The sequence below is a fragment of the Pongo pygmaeus genome, chromosome 15, assembly GCF_028885625.2.
Source record: "Pongo pygmaeus isolate AG05252 chromosome 15, NHGRI_mPonPyg2-v2.0_pri, whole genome shotgun sequence".
NCBI classification, from domain to species: Eukaryota; Metazoa; Chordata; class Mammalia; order Primates; family Hominidae; genus Pongo; species Pongo pygmaeus.
The window spans coordinates 102786537-102804894 of NC_072388.2; the positions used below are offsets into that span (position 1 = coordinate 102786537).

At 59.5% G+C, this 18358-nt stretch overlaps 2 protein-coding genes across 37 annotated transcripts in view; one reads left to right on the forward strand and one right to left on the reverse strand.

Moving 5' to 3' along the window:
• The window catches only part of KLC1 (kinesin light chain 1), a 71046-nt gene extending 67104 nt beyond the window's left edge, over nucleotides 1–3942 (forward strand). For all 19 annotated transcript variants that reach the window (XR_010123640.1, XR_010123641.1, XM_054449406.2 and 16 more), the window contains 2 exons: nucleotides 3056–3128; nucleotides 3599–3942. Coding sequence is in view for 17 of the 19 variants with exons in the window: in XM_054449406.2 (XP_054305381.1) it covers nucleotides 3056–3128; nucleotides 3599–3601 (76 nt within the window). In the remaining 2 variants the exon portion in view is untranslated. The remainder of the gene's footprint in view (nucleotides 1–3055; nucleotides 3129–3598) is intronic.
• Nucleotides 17–18193, reverse strand: XRCC3 (X-ray repair cross complementing 3). Of its 18 annotated transcripts, none has more exons than XM_063651264.1 (10): nucleotides 18126–18142; nucleotides 14176–14277; nucleotides 13744–13977; nucleotides 11113–11250; nucleotides 9592–9804; nucleotides 8785–8889; nucleotides 5588–5742; nucleotides 1768–1980; nucleotides 1537–1583; nucleotides 17–1421 (listed from the first exon to the last, which is right to left on the reverse strand). In XM_063651264.1, the coding sequence occupies exons 3-10, from the start codon at nucleotides 13796–13798 to the stop codon at nucleotides 1202–1204; spliced, it is 1146 nt and encodes a 381-aa protein (XP_063507334.1). In that variant the 5' UTR covers nucleotides 13799–13977; nucleotides 14176–14277; nucleotides 18126–18142; the 3' UTR covers nucleotides 17–1201. The 18 variants fall into 18 exon arrangements, with proteins under 18 accessions (XP_063507334.1, XP_054305409.1, XP_054305410.1 ...); XM_054449434.2 differs by lacking the exon at nucleotides 18126–18142 and adding an exon at nucleotides 15530–17715; XM_054449435.2 differs by lacking the exon at nucleotides 14176–14277 and having other exon boundaries at nucleotides 13744–13956; nucleotides 18126–18184.
• Between the last annotated feature and the right edge of the window lie 165 nt (nucleotides 18194–18358).

Here is an 18358-nt window from a genome sequence, read left to right on the forward strand (position 1 = left end):
AAGCAGGTCCTGGAACTGCATCCATTGAACATTTATTTGTCAGAGGCCTGGTCTGTGCCAGGCAGCATGTGGAGGCAACTGGGTTGGGGGGTGGAGGGGGTTGTATGGTGGGAATCAAGGGGGTCACCACTGTGCCCATGGGGAGGCCACGCTGCTCTGCCTGCCGGGTGGATATTTCAGCATCTGCAGCCAGATGTGTTCCCGGGAGGCTCTGCTTTCCGGCTAGATGTAAGGCCTGGCCACAGTGTGGGACTGGGTCTGCAGGTGGCCCTGCCAGGAGTCCTGCCATATCCCTACCAGAGTGCCACCCCGCCAGGCCAGGGCTGAGCTGGACGCCCAGACCCCCAGGGCCAGGATACACCGGGACCCTCCTTCCTCTCAACCTCGGATCCTCTTTGCCCAGAACTGTGTTCCCAGGTGGCTGACGAGCCTGTCACCTGCCAGCCCTGCGCTGCCTGCGCTCCTCAGAATGGCTGTGGTGCTGGCACAGGCCACACTACTAGAGACAAGGCAGCCCCCCCCAACCCCAGGCTCTCCTGGACCCTGACACTGGAGGTCGGTGGGATATGCTTTCTCCACCTTGTACCACACTGAAGTTTTGTGGGGCACAGTGTGTGCCGAGGTGGGGACCCCGGGAGCCAAGGACCCAGAGGTGGGTGAGGAGGAGCCGCCTGCCTGCAGCCCCGCTGTGGCCCGAGTGGTGGGGGGAGTAAGGACTGCCCTGTGTGCAGGAGGGGAGACCCTCGTGGGCACGGTCCCAAGGCTGAGGGGGGTCTGAGGCCCCAGCCCAGGGGGCAGGCCTCAGACGCGACCCCAGGTGGGCTTCCATGCGGAGAGAAGCAGCAGGCGGCTCCCAGGGAGTCACTGTAGGACACCCCAGGCTCCAGCCCTGAGAATCACCTGTCCCCAAGGACCAGCTCAGCAGTGGGGACCAGGTACCCAGCAAGCGGGCCTGTCCCCAGACCCAGGGAGAGGCGGAACAGCCCCCCAGCTCAGGTGGGGGTCAGTCTGTGACCACCATGTTCGGATGAGAAAGTGCAGCCGCTGCCCTGGAAGAGCTGTGTCTGTGTCTGAACCAGGCTCCCAGCTGTGTCTCAACCAGGCTCCCAGCTGTGCCACGGCCCAGGCAGACGCGTTTTAAAGGCTCGAGCCCCATGTGTCGGGGCTTCTCGGGCAGGGCTGTTGTGCAGCTGCCACCGCGTCAGTGGGACTGGGTCCCAGGTGTCCCTCGCACCCCTTCTGCACTGATCGTGTAGGAACAGGAGGAGGGGGCCAGGTGGGGGGCAGAGAGCACCCGCAGGGTCCGGGCTGGGCAGCCGAGGGCCGCCTCTTCCTCGCGGAGCCGGTCAGCCAGCAGTCTCACCAGGAGCTGGTTAGCCCAGGTTATGCCAAGGGCTGGGGAAACACGCTCGTCCCAGAACCTGAGAAACAGGAAGCAGGCAAGCTGGTGCTCAGGCTTGGTGGCCCCACCCACTTCGGCCCAGCTGTGCCCCTGGCACCTGCGCAGAGGTGCACACACCACATGGCTGCACTCACCCCAGCGGCCCGTGTGCTGCGCCCTGCTCCTCCACGGCCTCTGTCACCTGGAAGAGCACAGTCCGGGTCAGCTGCAACGGCTGAGGGTCTTCTCGATGGTTAGGCACAGGCTGCTACCCGCAGGAGCCGGAGGCCACCTCACTGCCACCCACCCCACCTCCACACCGGCTCTGCTTCCGCATCCTGGCTAAAAATACGAGCTCACGGGTGCACCCCTGCCTTGGTGCCCACCTGGTTGATGCACAGCACGGGGCTCTGGAAGGCACTGCTCAGCTCACGCAGCGCGGCCCCCAGGGACTGCAGACGCCTGGCCCTGGGGGCGGAGGCCTGGCTGTCAAATTCACAGCGGAATGGGGCTGCCACCGAGTCGATGACCACCAGGCGAGCCATGCCCCGAGACAGCAGTACGGGGACCTTCTTATTCACACACTCCAACAAGGTGTCCTGTGGGGACAGCTGTCATTGTCTATGCTGGTCAGCAAGCCCCCGCCCCAGGTGACCAGACCCCGTTTGGACTGTCACTCGACCGTCTGACTCAAAACCTTCCTACCCACCTGGGGCTCACAGTGCCCATACTCTGAGCCCAATTCTGTATTTTTCTCAAAAAGGCTCCAACTATAGAAGCTTCAGGCTCACACAACTGGTTCCCTTGGCCCCATGTCCTTCCTCTGGCCCTCCCAGGCAGTCACCCCTTGGCTGTGCCAACACCGTCCTCTGTAGAGGCGTCCTTTGCGCAGGCTCCTGAGTCCTTGCGGGGGTCTGCTCTCCTTTTGCCATGGTTTCACCCTCTCCCCCTCACAGGTCAGCAGCAACCAGCCCCCTCCTTCAGTGGCCCCACACCAGGTGCTCAGACCACCCGAACCTGGCCACAGTGCCACCAAAGCCAGCCCATGGTGGCCATGACCACCTGGGCCGTGACCTCTTCAGACGCTCAGCAAGGCAGGGGCCTGATGCCCTTCAGGCGCTACTCAGACGAGTCAGGCCTGGCCTGCCTCTGCCAAGGCGTGGGGCACTCTGGGAGACCACCTGGGGATCAGGATGGGGCTGCAGGTTGAGACACCCTCAAGGCCAGTGCCTCCCGTGCAACCAGGCCTTAGCCCTGTGCTCTGAGCTAGCCTGGCCTGGCCAAGGGGTAGAAACCGCCCTGTACCCACCGGCTCCCAGGAGAGCTTCCAGGGGAGGCCCCCAGGGAAGGCAGGTGTCCTCGGCCTCCCTCTGGGTGCTGCCGTGGCCTGTGGGTGCCAGGGCCATTGGCATGGCTGGCCTGGCCTCTGACCGCACAGCTTGGTGAGCCGTGGTGATGGGGGAGGGTGGCACAGCTGCTCCTGGCACCAAGCAGGGTAGTTCAGGCCCCATGGGCCTTGCCAGCAGCTCTGGCCAGATGGAGGCTGCTAAGGGGCCCCTAGGCTGCCCAAGTCCAAGGTCTGCAGCCACACACTGGTGTCACGCCTGGAGCTCTGAAGACGCCTGAGGGCCGCCCGCACGCCCTGAGTGAAACTCGTCTGTGCTTCGTCTCCAGGGCATCTCTGGCCGAGCCTCTTTTTGTGGAAAACGACAGCAGCAGCAGTGGCCTGGAAGACGCCACCGCTAACGTGAGTCCCACGGCCTGCAGCCCCAGGAAGCAGGCAGCTGGGCCAGGGAGGGACTTTGCACGTGCAGGGACTAGCGGGGCTGGGCAAGTGGTGACTGCTGCTAGCTGCCGGGCTGGGCCTCCGAGAGGGGCTTGGCTCAGAGGTCCCCACCCTCATGCAAGCCCAAGGGCTACAGAGGAGTGGTGGGGTGGGAACGGCACCAGGCTCTGCTTATGCAAGAGAAGGCTCTGTGTCCACACCCCTGGCCTCCCCCGTGCCAGATGCAGGCCTTTGGTGCTCCAGGGAGCAGAGACCAAAGACGCACCGGTCCCCCATGACCCCTCGGCCCCAGGGAGGCTCACAACCAGCAACACCCTCTTCTCTAGGCAGACTTGGGGTGGGGGCTCCCCAGAGAGCTGTTTCCAGAACAGAACTTAGTAACACTATCAGGTTTTGGCGGCCCAGCCCTGACCTTTTATCTTCTCTTGCAGTGACCCCGACCTGGCCCCGCTCCAGGATGGGACTGCCGAGTGTGGCCCGGAGCTGGCCCGGGACAGCCAGGGCGGCAGGAAGGGCCCCTGGCCGGGAGCTGCAGCGCTCACTCATTTCTCCTGCGTCTGTGTGCGTGGGGCATGATACTAATGACCACACGGCTGGCGTGACCTTGGGGCTGGGGCTGGGCCTAAGCTGGTGCCCTGGTGTGGCGTGGCCTCTCCCAGGAGACCTGGGGCATGAGCCGGGCCCACGGCTCCCTTCCCATGTGTAACTTCCTCACGTTGTGTGCGATAATGTATTTTATTGTACATTTTTTTAAATTAAAAGTTTATATGCCTTATGCTTTACTTGAAAGTTTTTATAAGACCTCTTAAAAGTGGGGGAAGGCTGGCCAGGCGCAGCGGCTCACGCCTGCAATCGCAGCACTTTGGGAAGCCGAGGCGGGTGGATCACCAGGTCAGGAGATAAAGACCATCCTGGCTAACACGGTGAAACCCCGTCTCTATTAAAGATACAAAGAATTAGCCAGGCGTGGTGGCAGGTGCCTGTAGTCCCAGCTATTCGGGAGGCTGAGGCAGGAGAATAGCGTGAACCCGGGAGGCGGAGCTTGCAGTGAGCTGAGATTGTGCCACTATACTCCAGCCTGGTGACAGAGCGAGACTCCGTCTTAAAAAAAAAAAAAAAAAAAAAAAAAAGAGGAAGTGGGGGAAGGCCCACCCAGGAGCTGCTCTGCCAGGCCACAGCCATGTCTAGGGTGGGCTGGACATGGCAGCCGTTCCCCCTGCACAGGGCGGAATTTCCTTATTTGCCTTTGGTCAGGGGTTTACTCCCAAACTTCCCATCTTTTCTTCTGCATCTTTTCTACTTCATCACTTCTCCCTCCCAGGATGATCTCTATAAACTAAGCACTGACAGCTCACAGCACTGCTGCCCCAGCTGCAGGGATGGGTCCCAGCCTCTCTTGCCTGCTTCTTGGCGCAGGACAGACTCCACTGGCCCCCGGTGAGTGGCCCCTGCTCTCTGCAAGGCCCTGCCATGGGTCCCTCCTCCAAGCCCAGCCAGTGTCTGCAGGGAAGCCAGCAGCCAGGCAGTGGTCAAGGATCTGAGGTCGCCTGTCTGAGCTGGGTGCCCAGCAGGCCTTGGCCAGGTGGAGCCCCTGTGCCCCTAGTGAGGGCCATCTTCCCCTCAGAGGCAAGGGTGAAACCAACACGGCTATCTCACCAGGGCAGCAGCCTGGAGAGCAGGTCCCGTCCTTCTCAGGGCGGTGGTCTCCTGGGGCAGCTGGTCAGGGGCCCCCAGCCCAGAGGAGGCCCTTGCCACCCGCCTGGGGCTTCTCTTCCCCACTCCGTCTTCATGGGCAGGGTTGACAGATGGTGTACAGGCGCCCAGTTACATCTGAGTTTCAGATCCTGAAGAAAGTTGATCTGAATATGGGTATCCTCATTCTAGAACACGCTTCGAAGCTGCCTGAGATTCAGATATAACTGGGTGTCGCAGCCTGCCGCCCTGCCTGCCTGGCCCACAGCCACTCCTGGCCAGGATTCTGTTTGGCCAAACTGCCGTCAGGCTCCTGAGCCTCCTCCTAGGCCCATCTGTGCACGTCCTCGTGAAATCCAGTTTTGGCAATCCCTGCTGAGATTGCAGCAGGACCCCCGCTCTCCGTATCCAGTCGCCCTCAGTAGCTGACTGGTCCATCCTCCACAGTCCCCAGGGGCGGTCTGATCCCCAAGGCCCACCTTCAACAAGGGTCCTGGCAGGATGCTTCAGCCAGAACCCCCTCCCCTGCCAGTTCCTCTCAGTCACTCTCCATCCTCTGACCCCACCTGCTCCTTGGGCGTAAACCCCCATTACCCATGCTGTGTTCAGAGCTGAGCCCCATCTCTCACTACCCTGCTGGGAGACCCCATTGCCGTGGTGGCTACACCTGCCCCAGGGGTCCTGAATAGCTTGCCTTGGGGGTGTCATGGGGCTTCTCCCACACTCACCACATCGGCCACGTGCTCAATGAAGATCTGGCTGCCAAATCGGAGCTTCTGAAGCAGCTCTCCTGGAACGTCAGTGCGCAGCCGCGGCTGCTGGGCCATGAGCTGCTGCAGGCGCTTGTGCGGGAAGGCGTCTTCCGTGCAGATGTAGACGGCTCCTGGGAAGCGAGAGTGCCTGATGTGCCCAGGGGACTCCAGATGGGCCTGTGACTGCCACACAAATCAAGTGCACATGTCTCCCGCCATTTCTAACTCTCTGCCCCTCGCCTGGGGAGGGAGGATGCTGGTGCTGGTTCTCACCCTCCCACTGGCAGCCACCTTCGGGGCCAGGTGACCCCTCAGGAGGAATACGGGCTGGGTCTCCACTTATAACACCCAGGCAAGGACTTCCCCTGTCCTGGGCCCTGGGCTGGAATGGCCACAGATGGGAGGCCTCTCCTGCTCCACCGTGCCCCTCCTTTCCCCCGTGCCCCTCTGTTCCCCACTGCAGGGCAGGGAGCAAGTGGCAGCATCAGGGCAACGCCTTCTGGAAATGGCCCGAGCCCTGACACATGGCCACCCTCAAGGCCCCCACTGAGCAAGTGTTTCCTCTCTTCAAAGCTCCTGCAATCTGGGCTCCACGGTGCAATTCGAAAAGCCAGCTTGAAAAGACACGTGTTGGTGAGGAGGTGGAGAAGGCGGACCCGACCCCTGTGCGCTGCCGCTAGGAATGTAAAATGGTGCAGCTTGGAAAACAATCGGTACTTCCTTAAAAAGTTAAACAAATCACATGACCTAGCAGCCCCACTCCTAGGTAGATACCCAAGAGAAAACACGTCCGCCTGGAGACACACACCAATGTCCACCGTAGCACGTTTCATGACAGCCCGGGGAGAGACGGCCCAAAGGCCATCAACTGAGGAGTGGACGACTGGAGTGTGGCCCATCCTTACAGTGGGATGATTGAGTTTTAAAAGGGAAGGCAGTTTTGACACCTGCTCCAGCATGGATGTCACCAAGGAGTGGACGAAAGGAATGCCGCCCATCCTTACAGTGGATGATTCAGTCTTAAAAGGGAAGGCAGTTTTGACACCTGCTCCAGCATGGATGAACCTCGAAAACACAATGCCAATGAAGGAAGCCCATCACGAGACCACGTGCTGTCTGGTTCCACTCGCATGGAGCTCCCAGGACAGGAAGAGCGACAGGTAGAGAAAGGGGAGGCAGGCTGCTGGGGGTGGGGGCTGACTGCTCATGGGTAGGGTTTCCTTTTGGGGTGAGGGAACTGTTCTGGAATTGGATAGTGGTGACGGGCACAGAACTTTGTGCTTCTATTAAAAGCCACTGAATTTATTTTTTTTTTTATTTTTGAGAGACAGCGACTCACTCTGTCACCCAGGCTGGAGTGCAGTGGCGCGATCTCGGCTCACTGCAACCTCCACCTCCCAGGTTCAAGCGATTCTCCTGCCTCAGCCTTCTGAGTAGCTGAGATTACAAGGCGTGCACTACCACACCCAGCTAATTTTTGTATTTTTAGTAGAGACTGGGTTTCACCATGTTGGTCAGGCTGCTCTCGAACTCCTGACTTCATGATCCGCCTGCCTCAGCCTCGGCCTCCCAAAGTGCTGGGATTACAGGCGTGAGGCACTGCACCTATCAGGCTGAACTGTACACTTTTAGAGGGAATTTTATGGCAAGTAAATTACGTCTCAATTTAAAAAACAGGAATGCTTAGGGGGACTGATTTGAGTAATAATAAACTCCAGTTTCCTGCAAAAACAAAAACAAAAAAAAGGCCGGCGAGCTCTCTAAGCATTGACTATGCCAGGAAGGCTGCCCAGCCAGGACCCCGTGGCCCACGGGGGGTCGTCCTGTTCCTGCAGTGGCGCATGCAGTTGTGGGAGAGCCAGTGCCCCCACGCTGTGTCATGCAGCCTGTTTGTGAGTGTCCGCGTAACCTTTAATTCTGACCTGATTTTGTTTTGACAGAATTTCAAACGGAAAGAAGAGTTGCAAAAATGGGTCAGGAAACCCCCGCCCCATTCTGTGTCAGAACTAAGCTTCTGAGAAGCATCTGGCCCACTTGAGGCCAGGGATGTACAAATACTGCCTTGGGAGGCCACATCCCTTTTGTGGCTGGTTCCCTTCCCCACCAGTGTCCCCAGCCGTGACCATGCCCCTAGTCAGGAAGCCACAGGAAGGTCGGGGCCCTGGGCTTCCTCCGTCCTGTTGGCTGGAGAGAGGCTGGGCTGGAAGGCTCGGAAGCAGGTGGAACCGGTCAAGCAGTGTGTTTTGTTGGGGTGACGTATGTAGGGGCTGCACAGTCATGGGGACATCGTGAAGCTGGCAGGAGGGTGGCTGTGGGCAGCCCAGCGGTGGGCGGGGCCCCAGCAGGCCTGGGAGAGCTTCACGGGGCTTAAGCACGGGAGTCGGAATCACTCCAGAGCCCGCCTGCCACTTTCTTTTCAAAATTTGGGCCTTTAGATTGGATCCAGGAAAAGAAGTCATTTCCCCAGGAAAGCACATCTGATCGCTAACCTTGCACGTGGTCACGGTGGCCGTGGGGCCTCCTCCCAGCCCCTGGTCCACAAGGCTGGACCGTGCTCTCTTCCCGTGGCAGTCACTGGGCTGGGCACAGCTAGGGGATTCAGGGAGGGTGTCCTAAGGCTTCCGTGTCCCTGGGTAGCGGGGAGTATGGGCTTCACTGAAAAGGCCAACGGGGTGGAAGCTCAGGGGGAGTCATTGCACAGATCAGATTTGCACGAAGCCTGGCACGGAGGACGCTGGAGAATGAGGGCGGCTCCTGTCCCGTTCCTGAGCACGCTCACGTCCCGCCTCCACCTCACAGCAGCTCTTCCGTGGGGTAAGTGGGAGACTCCCATTTTCAAGGCCAACTCCTATCCTCCCGGCTTCTGGCTGCCTCCAGGCTCACCCCCGAGACCAGCCGCAGGGACTCAGGCACCTGACAGGAGGGCGCCCTCCCCTGGGCTGCAGGGACAAAAATGCCTGTGGCGTGAGCAGACGCCAGCTGGGCTCTCAGGAGACCCCTCACCCTCCACCCAACACGGAGGCTCAGGAGACCCTCACCCTCCACCCAGCACTGAAACTCAGGAGACCCTCACCCTCCACCCGACACAGAGGCTCAGGAGACCCCTCACCCTCCACCCAGCACTGAAGCTCAGGCAGGCACAGCACACCCTGGGTCCCGGGGACGACGCTGACCTGAGGGTGGCAGAGGTGAGGTTCCCAGCCACACCGCTGCTGGCAGGTCAGGCCCGTGAGGAGGTGGCTGGATGGGCCTGTGGGTCCAGGGCCTGGGGTCCCGCCCTGTGTGGGAAGTGAGTCTAGCAGATGCGCTTGAAGGCGCCACCGATGAAAAATGCTGCAAAAATGCTGCCACTCTGTGTTCACGTGGAGTTTAAGACAACGTGGGAATCGCATGTTGACACCAGGGAATTGGTTTAAAAGTTAAGGAGCTACTAAGAAACATCTCTCCTACTCACAGCTCACAGTTTAAAACTACGTGAACTTTTAACATCTGAGAGACACGAGCAGACGCTCTGAACGCTTCAGTCCAATGCAGGGAACCCTCGTTTCACAGACAGAGCCGTACAGGCTCACCGGGCCGCGCCAGGAGCATACCTGGCCTGGCGGCGGGGCACCCAGGGAAAGGCTGTGCTGCCCTCCCTGCACTGCTGGCTCTGTGGGCTCCGGGCTTGGCAGCTGTGCGGATCGTCAGCCGGCATCGCTATGCTCAGCCAGCGACCCCTGGGGGCCTAGCTCTGCTGAGGGCAGGCTGCCTGGTGGTGGGGTTCATACCCTCCCACCCCTCCTGCTGTCAGCTGAGCCCAGCTTCACTTCCCCCTCCCTGTTCTGGAAGGAGCGAGGGCAATCAGGGCGAGAAGGAGGGAGACACAATGGTAGGAACAGCGCAAGCGGCAGCCACTGCCCCACCTCAACGGAAAGCTGTCCCGCACAGAGCAGGGGCCGCCCACCTGCCCAGACCCCACGGAAGGGGTGGCCACTCACCAGCCTCCAGGCCTCCGTGCTGCCGCGGGAACTGCACAGCCAGGCAGAGCTGCAGCGCCAGCTGGGTCTTCCCTGCCGAGCTGCGTCCGGCCAGCTCAGTGATGCCATCCAGGGGCAGGCCACCGCGGAGGAGCGCGTCCAGTACCGGGCAGCCGAGGCTCAGGCGCTGGTGCTGCGCGGGGAACCGCTCCTTCTGCTGGTGCAGCTGCAGTGCTAAAGGGCAGGGATGGTGTCAGGCCTGACTCTCCTGGGCCTGCGGACAGGGCTGGGTACTGCGGGAGGCACGGCCAGCCTGCCTGTGCCAGGTGCAGTGTGGCTGGAGCACAGGTGCCTGCGGTCACAAGGGGTGAACAAGGTGCTGAGGGCAGGGAGGGGTGGCCTGGCTGGGAAGGGCGGGTGCACCTGAGATGCAGAGTCAGGGGGAGCCCCAGGGCCACCATCACATGCCCCCAGGGATCCCCCTATGGGGCAACTGCAGCACCAGACGCCTTCAGCCAAAGCTTCCAGAGAGCCCCGAGGCGCTCCCTAACAGCCTCCATGTGAAGAAAAAGGCACAGCTCTGTCCAGCTGGGATGCCCTGGGGTGCTGAACAGTTCTCAAGCGGCTTTAACAGGCTCCCGCATGCGCACACACGTGCACACCTCATGCCGTCAGTTCTCTGTGACAGATACCATTCTAGAGCAATGCTGGTCACAGCCTCTTGGCTAGAGGGCCTTGGATGAGCCATTCGACACAGCCTCCTCCACGACACTGAAGCCCCTCAGGGCGAGGCTCAAGGTGGGACACACAGTGCAGGCTGCGCTCTTGGCCTGGGGCCTGGGGCCTGGGCCAGGAGAAGCAGCCCCTCCCTTGGAGTCTGCACACTGCCTTGGGCATCCGTCCAGGTGGAGCAGGCCACCCTGACTGTGAGGTCTGCCCAGAGCCCTGCCCACAGCACCGTGTGTGCGGCCGTGGCACCTGCCCACCGTGGCAGCCCCAAGTTCAGCGTGTTCCTCGGGGCCCGGGCCACCTGCAGCGGAGGGAGGACCCTGCTCCTGCCAGGACCCCACTGCCCAGTAGGGCCTGCTCAGATGAAGGGATGGAAACCTTGTCCGTCCAGGCGCATGGGGTTCCCTGGGTACCTCCCTCCCCTGCCGAGACCTGGTTTCCCACACGTGGTGGTGGGACTGCAGCCAGGGCCCCATCTCACACCGTTCCCGCCCTGCCAGAGCCTGAAGGGCTCTGGGAGCTGACTGCCAAATCCATCCCTGCTTCCTGCACTCCCTCCTCTGGCCCATGGAGCAAGGTCCCAGGAGGCCCCACAGCCCCTCTGTGTCCACCTCACGCATCTTCTGACCCGATGCTGTGACCACAGCCCCATGGGTGTAGGACAAGCAAGTGGGAACTCTGGGGCTGGAGCAGCTGCCACACGCCCTGAGGCTGGTCCCTGGGTGGAGTCTGCACAGCCCCCGCCCTGCACCACTGGGACCATGATGCTGGAGCCACATGTCACCCCTGGCAGAGATGCCAGGACCCACCTACCTGTAAGGATGCTGCTTCCCCGCAGGTGTAAGGAGGCTGTTCTCAGCAAGTGCCAGACCTCGGGGCTGGAGAGGTTGGTCAGTCTCTTCAAATCTGGTCCAGAAAAGTGTAAAACCTCCTTTACCGATTTCAGTTTGGCTGAAATAACACAGATAAATTATAGGAAAATGTCAGGCTGTCATAACGCAGGGCAACACAGTGACAAAAGGTGCTTTGTAAGAGCACTGTGAGAGCACCGTGCTTCCGATTCTGGGGACAAGGTGGGTAGGGACTGGATCCCCTGCTCCCTGGAAACCCTGGACACAGTGTGGCCGATGCACAGGCAAGAGGAAAGGGCTGCTGGACACTGCGCCCTGAGTCCTGGCACTCAGACGGACACCAGCCTCGTGAGCTAGGGCAGAAGCCAGAAGACAGGGCCAGGCAGGTCCTGGTGCTGAGAGCAGGTCCCGGTGCTGAGAAGAAACGACAGGCACCCAGTTCCATGCCAGCTGGAGACAGTGCTCCAGAAAGGGGCAGGAAAAAACCAGCACCGAGCTTTCTGCCACCCGCCCACCAGCCTGGGCTGAGCCTCGGGCGAGGACATGTGCCCTGGGGAGGGGAGCGCGGGGAGGGGAGCGCTGGGAGGGAAGCAGAGCCCAGGTCCAAACGCCAGCTGCGCAGGGCAGTCAGGGCAGGGTGCAGAGCACGTGCGAATCAGAACGGCGGTGGCAGCCGTTACAGAGGTGCAGATCCCCAGGACTTGCCATTTGCGGAGGAGGGCAAGGAAGTTAATTTTGGACTCAGATAAGTGCATCACTTTCTAATTTCAAACTCGTAGAAAGACGACAAATGCTGCAGACTGATCAGCCGATCAGGGAAGTGCAAGGAAGGGCACACGAGAGGGAGCAGTGGTGGACGAAGGGCCCACCCGGCCACGGAGACTTACACCCGCCACATCAGAAACCCCCTCAACACGGGTGTGCTGAACGCTGCAGTGAAAAGACAACCATTGTCAGGCTGGAAAATAGTAAGCACTGGGGTGATCTTCAGAAAAGCCACACAGAAAACACAAGGAGATGGAAGGGTACGAACGAAGAAAGCACCCCCGGGTTTCACCAGATCCAGCGGAGAGGGCTTCCCGCAGACAGGCTGCTCCAGAAGGCTCTGTGGGCCCTGAGGACTTGCCGGGATTGGGGCCGTGGCGGGGCACTCCCCCTGGTAAGCCTCACAGCCCCAGCCCCCTTCACAGCTGCGAAGTCTGCAGGGACTTCTGGAAACATTGGTTTTTGGATAAGAGACACAGGTGAGAAAGGAACTCCCTGGCTGAGCCCTTCTCTGTCCCTGGTCTGCAAGCGTCATGTCTGCAGCTGTGACAGCAGCTGTGATCACAAGGCCACCAACAGGAGGATAAAAACCAACAGCCAAGGATGGAGGGTCAGGACAGCGAGGCCCTGCCCTGTCAGCAGGCTGCTGCAGCAGCTCCATGAGCACTCCGGCTTCTCGCCACAGACAGCGTGCTGAGGTTCACGTAGCTGAGGCCCTGGGAGATGGGGGAGGATGGAAGATGGCAAGAAGGTCCCCGGATGACAGCCAGGCGGCTGGCATGGGGAGCAGGGGGCAGGGGCTGCACATGGGGCCTGAGCTTTGAGCATTTACTAACTCGGGGGGAAAAAAGATGCTGTAAGAAAGAAAATGATCCCCCGCACCACCACACCAGGTTCAACAATGGCCAATATGCACCCAGTCACAACCCTGACAGCTGATGTCACCCAAACTAGGTTCTAAGTATGGGCAGGGAGCTGGGGGAGAGGAAGTTGGGGTACACAGGTGTAGGCACACTCAGTCCTCACAGCCCCCAAGAGAAGTCCATGGATAATCAATAACACTGACAAATCAAACACTACAACATAAACACATTTAGGAGCCCAGATGTAAATATTTTTTTAAAAAATAACTAAAAGCCAGGTGCGGTGGCTCACGCCTGTAATCCCAACACTTTGGGAGGCCGAGGCGGTGGATCATGAGGTCAGGAGATCAAGACCATCCTGGCTAAAACAGTGAAACCCCGTCTCTACTAAAAATACAAAAAATTAGCTGGGAGTGGTGGTGGGCGCCTGTAGTCCCAGCTACTCGGGAGGCTGAGGCAGGAGAATGGCGTGAACCCGGGAGGCGGAGCTCGCAGTGAGCCGAGATTGCGCCACTGCAGTCCAGCCTGGGTGACAGAGCGAGACTCTGTCTCAAAAAAAAACAAAAAAAAACTAAAAGACTTTATGTGGCTCCATTTTACCTTTTAGACAATATGCATGTATTACTTTGATAAAAATAAAAGTAACTGAAAGAAATCCATGTAGTTAAGAACACACACACACACACACACACACACACACACACACACACACACACACACACACACACACACACACACACACACACACACACACACACACACACACACACACACACACACACACACACACACACACACACACACACACACACACACCTGAAAATCCCATAATACATCCCGCCCTCGGTTTAATAATCAGGGTAGGCAAAGGAAGGAAGGCTTAGCCAGCCAGCATTTTGTTAACCTGCCTTATATAAACTGCACACACCCACCCACACCCTTTATGTAAATAGAAATGAAGGTACCTTTCTTAATTGCAGCAATAATTCTGGGATTCAGGTCCAGTAGATCCAAATCCATTTTGTTGGTGGGCTGGCCACCAGGATGAATAACTTCCCAGGAAAGACAGAACAATGGATGCAAATTCTGAGGCACTCGCCTTCAATTCAAAGCCTGTGGGAGGCCCGAACCAGGGAAGTGACAGCAGCCGAGGTGTCCGTGTCATCGGGGCTCTGTCACTGAGGGTGGAGGAGACTTCCCTGTAGAGGGAAGGCTGTCTAGCTACATCTAGGGCAACATGTCTGTAATTCACCTTTAAGAATTATTTAGCAGCTTAGAACCCATTCCAGACACTGATGCATTTGAAAAATCTCCCAAACCCACCAATTTACCCCCTGTGGAAAGTGCTAGAAATAAGACCATCCTCCTGCGGCAGTTGAGTGCCCTGCGCGACTCACTTCTCTGGGGCTCGGGGATGACCCGCGTGTTTTTGGCTGACTTGACTGAGGCATCTCTTGCACTCTGCAGTTTAATTTCCCTTAAGTGTCTCCCTGGGGACTCTGGAAAGAGTAGGAAGGTGAGTCTGGGATTGGCAGGGTGCTCAGGGAATCCGAACATCGGTGGCCCCCAGCTGTCTCAGCAGCGAACAGCAGAAGACAGCTTCCTGTGGGCCCCACCCAGCCTCTCCCAGGAAGGGAGCTGGCAGCCCTTCCACAGCCCGAGCCTGGCCCAGAGAGGCAGAAGCTCAGCTCTTCTCCCCTCCAGCCTCGGCGGGCTGCTCAGGGACTCAGCCCGGGGTCACATAAGGCCTTTCCAACAGGCCACTCTGCATCCCCTCTCGGCCTCCCAAATGGTGAGACCAAGAGTGTCCAGGGCACGGGGAAACCGGAAGACAGCAGCCTCGAGGGCCGGGTCCAAGATCCATGTCCTCCAGTGAGGCCTGGCGCCCTCGGCCATAACCCAGCAGAGGAAAGGGTGGGCCGCGGACTTGGAGAAGGTTTTCCCTTGGACCACGCAGAATGTGGCCTGGACACGATCATGCTGGTCACTCATATGCCCATGTTCAGCCTGCTCAGGGAGACAGGCCCAGCGTGAGAACAGACTACAGGAGCAGCAGGCTGAGGCACGCCCCCAGGCACCCCGTGAGGCGGGCAGGGCAGGGAAGCTGGTGCTCCAGGATGCGCTTCCTGCCCGCGCCCCAGGCTCCTGGGGCCCCATGGCCTGTGGGTTTTCTGAGCAAGGGACAGGGACGTGCCCAGGCCTGGTTGCCCAGGCAGGCCTGACAGGAACTGGCGAGAAGCCACCCTGGAGGGCCGGGCGCAGGCCGAGGCAGGGCAGTGGGGTGCTGAACCAGCTCCAAACTGCTGGCAGAGCTGGCCAGAGTGAGGAAGTGAGGTTCCCAAGCACAGAAGGCAAATCAAAAAGGAATGCCACCTCCAGGGAAGGCACTACACTGCCAAAGGAGATGTGGCCTCGCCTGGCTCGAAAAGAGGTCATTTTCAGAACATGGGACTCTCCAAGCCCTGAGGACAAGAGGCAGCCTGGGGAGTATGAACCTCGTGCCTGGTAGGGGACCCCACACCTGAGGTACCACCCAAAACACAGCCCAGATCTGCACGGAAGGATGGCTCCCTGAGCAGGCGTGACTGTCACAGACAGGCTGGGCCTGGGGGCTGTCGGGAGGCTGCTGCCCCAGGCTGGGTCTGGATACAAAACTTGGACTGTGTCAAGCAGCGGGACACTGGCAGGAGCACCAGGAAGGCCAGCACGTGGCTGCAACGTCTCCCGCCTTCAGGACGCGGGCCAAGGCACCTGGAAGCAGAGTGTCCACTGACGGATAACAGACTGACTGCTTGGCCAACGGGAGTCCGGCTCCTGAGGCTCCTCCTGGGCCCTCTGTGCACATCCTGGTGAGAACTTGGTTTAACAGGCCCGGCTCAAAGTCGGTTTAGCGAGGACCTCCTCCCATGTCCCATCACCCTTGACAGCTGATTAGGCTCCTCATCTTCCACTGTCCCCAAGATGGCCTGATCTCCTGGCAGGTCAGTTTAACCCGCATCCCCTTCACCCCTGGGGGTTCCTCTTAGCAACCTTCCATCCTCTGCCCTCGCCCAGCTCTGGAGCTATAAGCCGCCGCCAGCTCATGGCCTGTTCAGAGCTGAGCCCAGCCTCTCTCCCACTGCAAGACCCCGGTGTGGTGGTTCCTACACCTCTCAAAGTTTCTGAATGAAACCATGGTCTGCCTAACGTGTTTTCACAAGTATCCTGGAATATTTTCCCTTTAACACCAAGCACCTACCACATCCCAGACACTGGCCCAGGAGCTCCACAGACAGCCCGGCACATGCCTCTGTCCTCTCACCGCTGTGAGGGGCAGGGGTGTGACCAGCCCGTCTCTCTACACCGGGCTGAAGGCCACACACAGGGAGCAGCCCACAGCAGGCAAGGGGCTGGCCCAAGACAGACCCGTGTGTCTTCCTGCAGCACCCGAGCTGAGCAATGACTTCAGGGCGAGAGCTGATGTCACGTGCTGCTAGGTGAGTACGGATGGTCACACCAGAGCTGTTAGGCTCACACGCCAGACTCCGGAAATTCAGACTCTGGAAATGCCGTGGTTACTGCCTGGAGCTGCTCTGAGCCTTCCGAGGTGGACTCACTCCTCTGCCTTGGGCCCTGGGACCTGCTGTGTAGCTTTGAAGTGATTCACAGCACTCACATAGTCTGATGTTTTGGGGTGACCTGACCCCCCTGCAAGAGTGTGATGTCTTATCAGACCACATATGTGAGGACTCGAGTGAACTCCGCAACTTTGGGAATGCCACTTAAACCTTATCAGACACTGCCTTATGTGAGTTACTGACCCTGACTGCTGGACTGCAAAAATACAAATCAACTTGAAGGTTGCGCAGATGCTTTGAGGCAAGCTATACCCTGCTGGCCTGGGAGCTGGTCCTCGGTCCCAGCTTCTCGGAGAGCTCCCGCCCTCACGCTCTCCACTGCTACTAAGGCACACCTCGAACTCTAACCAGATGTCACTTTCCAGGGGCCCACTCCACCCCAGCAGAGCAACTGGACTCTGGCCATTCTGGCACTCGCCTCCCTGCGGTGAATGCCCATCCATGGAGGCCCTGCTTCCCTGCCAGGCATCTTCACCTCCTCCCCTCTCCTCCCCTCTGAGCACTGTGAACCCGAGAACAAATTCTCTTTGACAATAAACCATGTGATTTGTGGAATTATACTTTGATCATCTCCTTATTTCCTCCACACACAAGGACCCTGGCACTGTCAACGGTCACAGGAGAGGGCAGAGTCAGCCACAGGGACCCCACCTCACAGGCTTCAACGCTGCTGATGCCTGTCATCCCAGCACCGTGGGAGGCCAAGGCGGTGGGTCGCTTGAGCTCAGGAGTTCAAGACCAGCCTGGGCAACACAGCAAGACCTATTCTCTACCAAAAAAAAGAAAAATAGTCGGGCACCGTGGTGGCGCTTGCGGTCCCAGCTACTTGAGAGCCCGGAAGTTCGAGGTTGCACCGAGCTGTGATGGCACCACTGCACTCCAGCCCGGGTGACAGAGCCAGACTGTCTCAAAAAAACAATAAAAATTCACGCCTTGTAATAAGGAATTAAAGGCAGGATGAACAAACATTTTCTTCTTCTTCTTCTTTTTTTTTTTTCTTCTTTTTGAGACGGAGTCTTTTTCTGTAGCCCAGGCTGGAATGCAGTAATGTGATCTCGGCTCACTGCAACCTCCGCCTCCCGGATCCTGGTTCAAGCAATTCTCCTGCCTCAGCCTCCTAAGCAGCTGGGATTACAGGCACGTGCCACCACGCCCAGCTAATTTTTGTATTTTTAGTAGAGACGGGGTTTCACCACGTTGGCCAGGCTGGTCTTGGAACTCCTGACCTCGTGATCCGCCCGCCTCGGCCTCCCAAAGTGCTGGGATTACAGGCGTGAGCCACCGCGCCCAGCCTAAAAGATTTTCTTTCCAAATCAAAGCATTAAAATAACTGTTCAGACCTCTCCCACTTCGATGCGAGGCCAGAGCGGTCCCAGGCGGACGAGCGAAGGCATCGAAGGCCGGGGGCGCAGCCGCGGGCCCACCTCGGCCTCCCCTAAGCGGACGCCTCGCCGCGCGCACCGGGGGCCCGGGAGACCGCCTTCCCCGCCTTCCCCGCTCCGAGCGCACGCGGCTCGGCCCCGGGGAGGTGCCTGAACGCTACCCGAGCTGCGGCGGGGCCCCGGGGTGAGTGCTGCAGCCCCAGGCCCGCCTGCTCCCATAGGCTCGGGCAATGGAGACCCGCGGCCGCCCCCGCCCCTTGACCCTGCCTCACCCCTCACGCCTGCTGCCGCCCACGACCTCCGACCCCACCGCCGCCCGACCCCACAGCCCGACTCGGCGGGCCTCACCTTCCGCGGGTTTCGCACTCCTCTTCGCGCCGTCCTGCCCCTCTCGGCCTTCTCCTCCAATAGGCGCCAAGCACCCTGAGTGGGCTACACCAATCAGAGACGAAGCGACGCTGACGCGGCTGACTAACTAACCAATCCAAAGTCTCAGTCTCTCTGAGAGGGGCGGAGCGTACCCGGGCCAGCCCTCGCCGCCGATTGGTGGCCGACCGCAGGGTGGCAGGGGCGGTGCCCTT

What these genes read in the sequence shown, in the direction of transcription:
- XRCC3 (XM_054449435.2), bottom strand. Translation starts at nt 13,798, where the DNA reads ATGGATTTGGATCTACTGGACCTGAATCCCAGAATTATTGCTGCAATT. An exon ending in TTGAGCACGTGGCCGATGTG is followed by an intron (nt 1,981 to 5,587) that starts GTGAGTGTGGGA and finishes CTGTCCCCACAG; the next exon opens with GACACCTTGTTGGAGTGTGT. An exon ending in CCGTGCTGTGCATCAACCAG is followed by an intron (nt 1,584 to 1,767) that starts GTGGGCACCAAG and finishes GTGCTCTTCCAG; the next exon opens with GTGACAGAGGCCGTGGAGGA.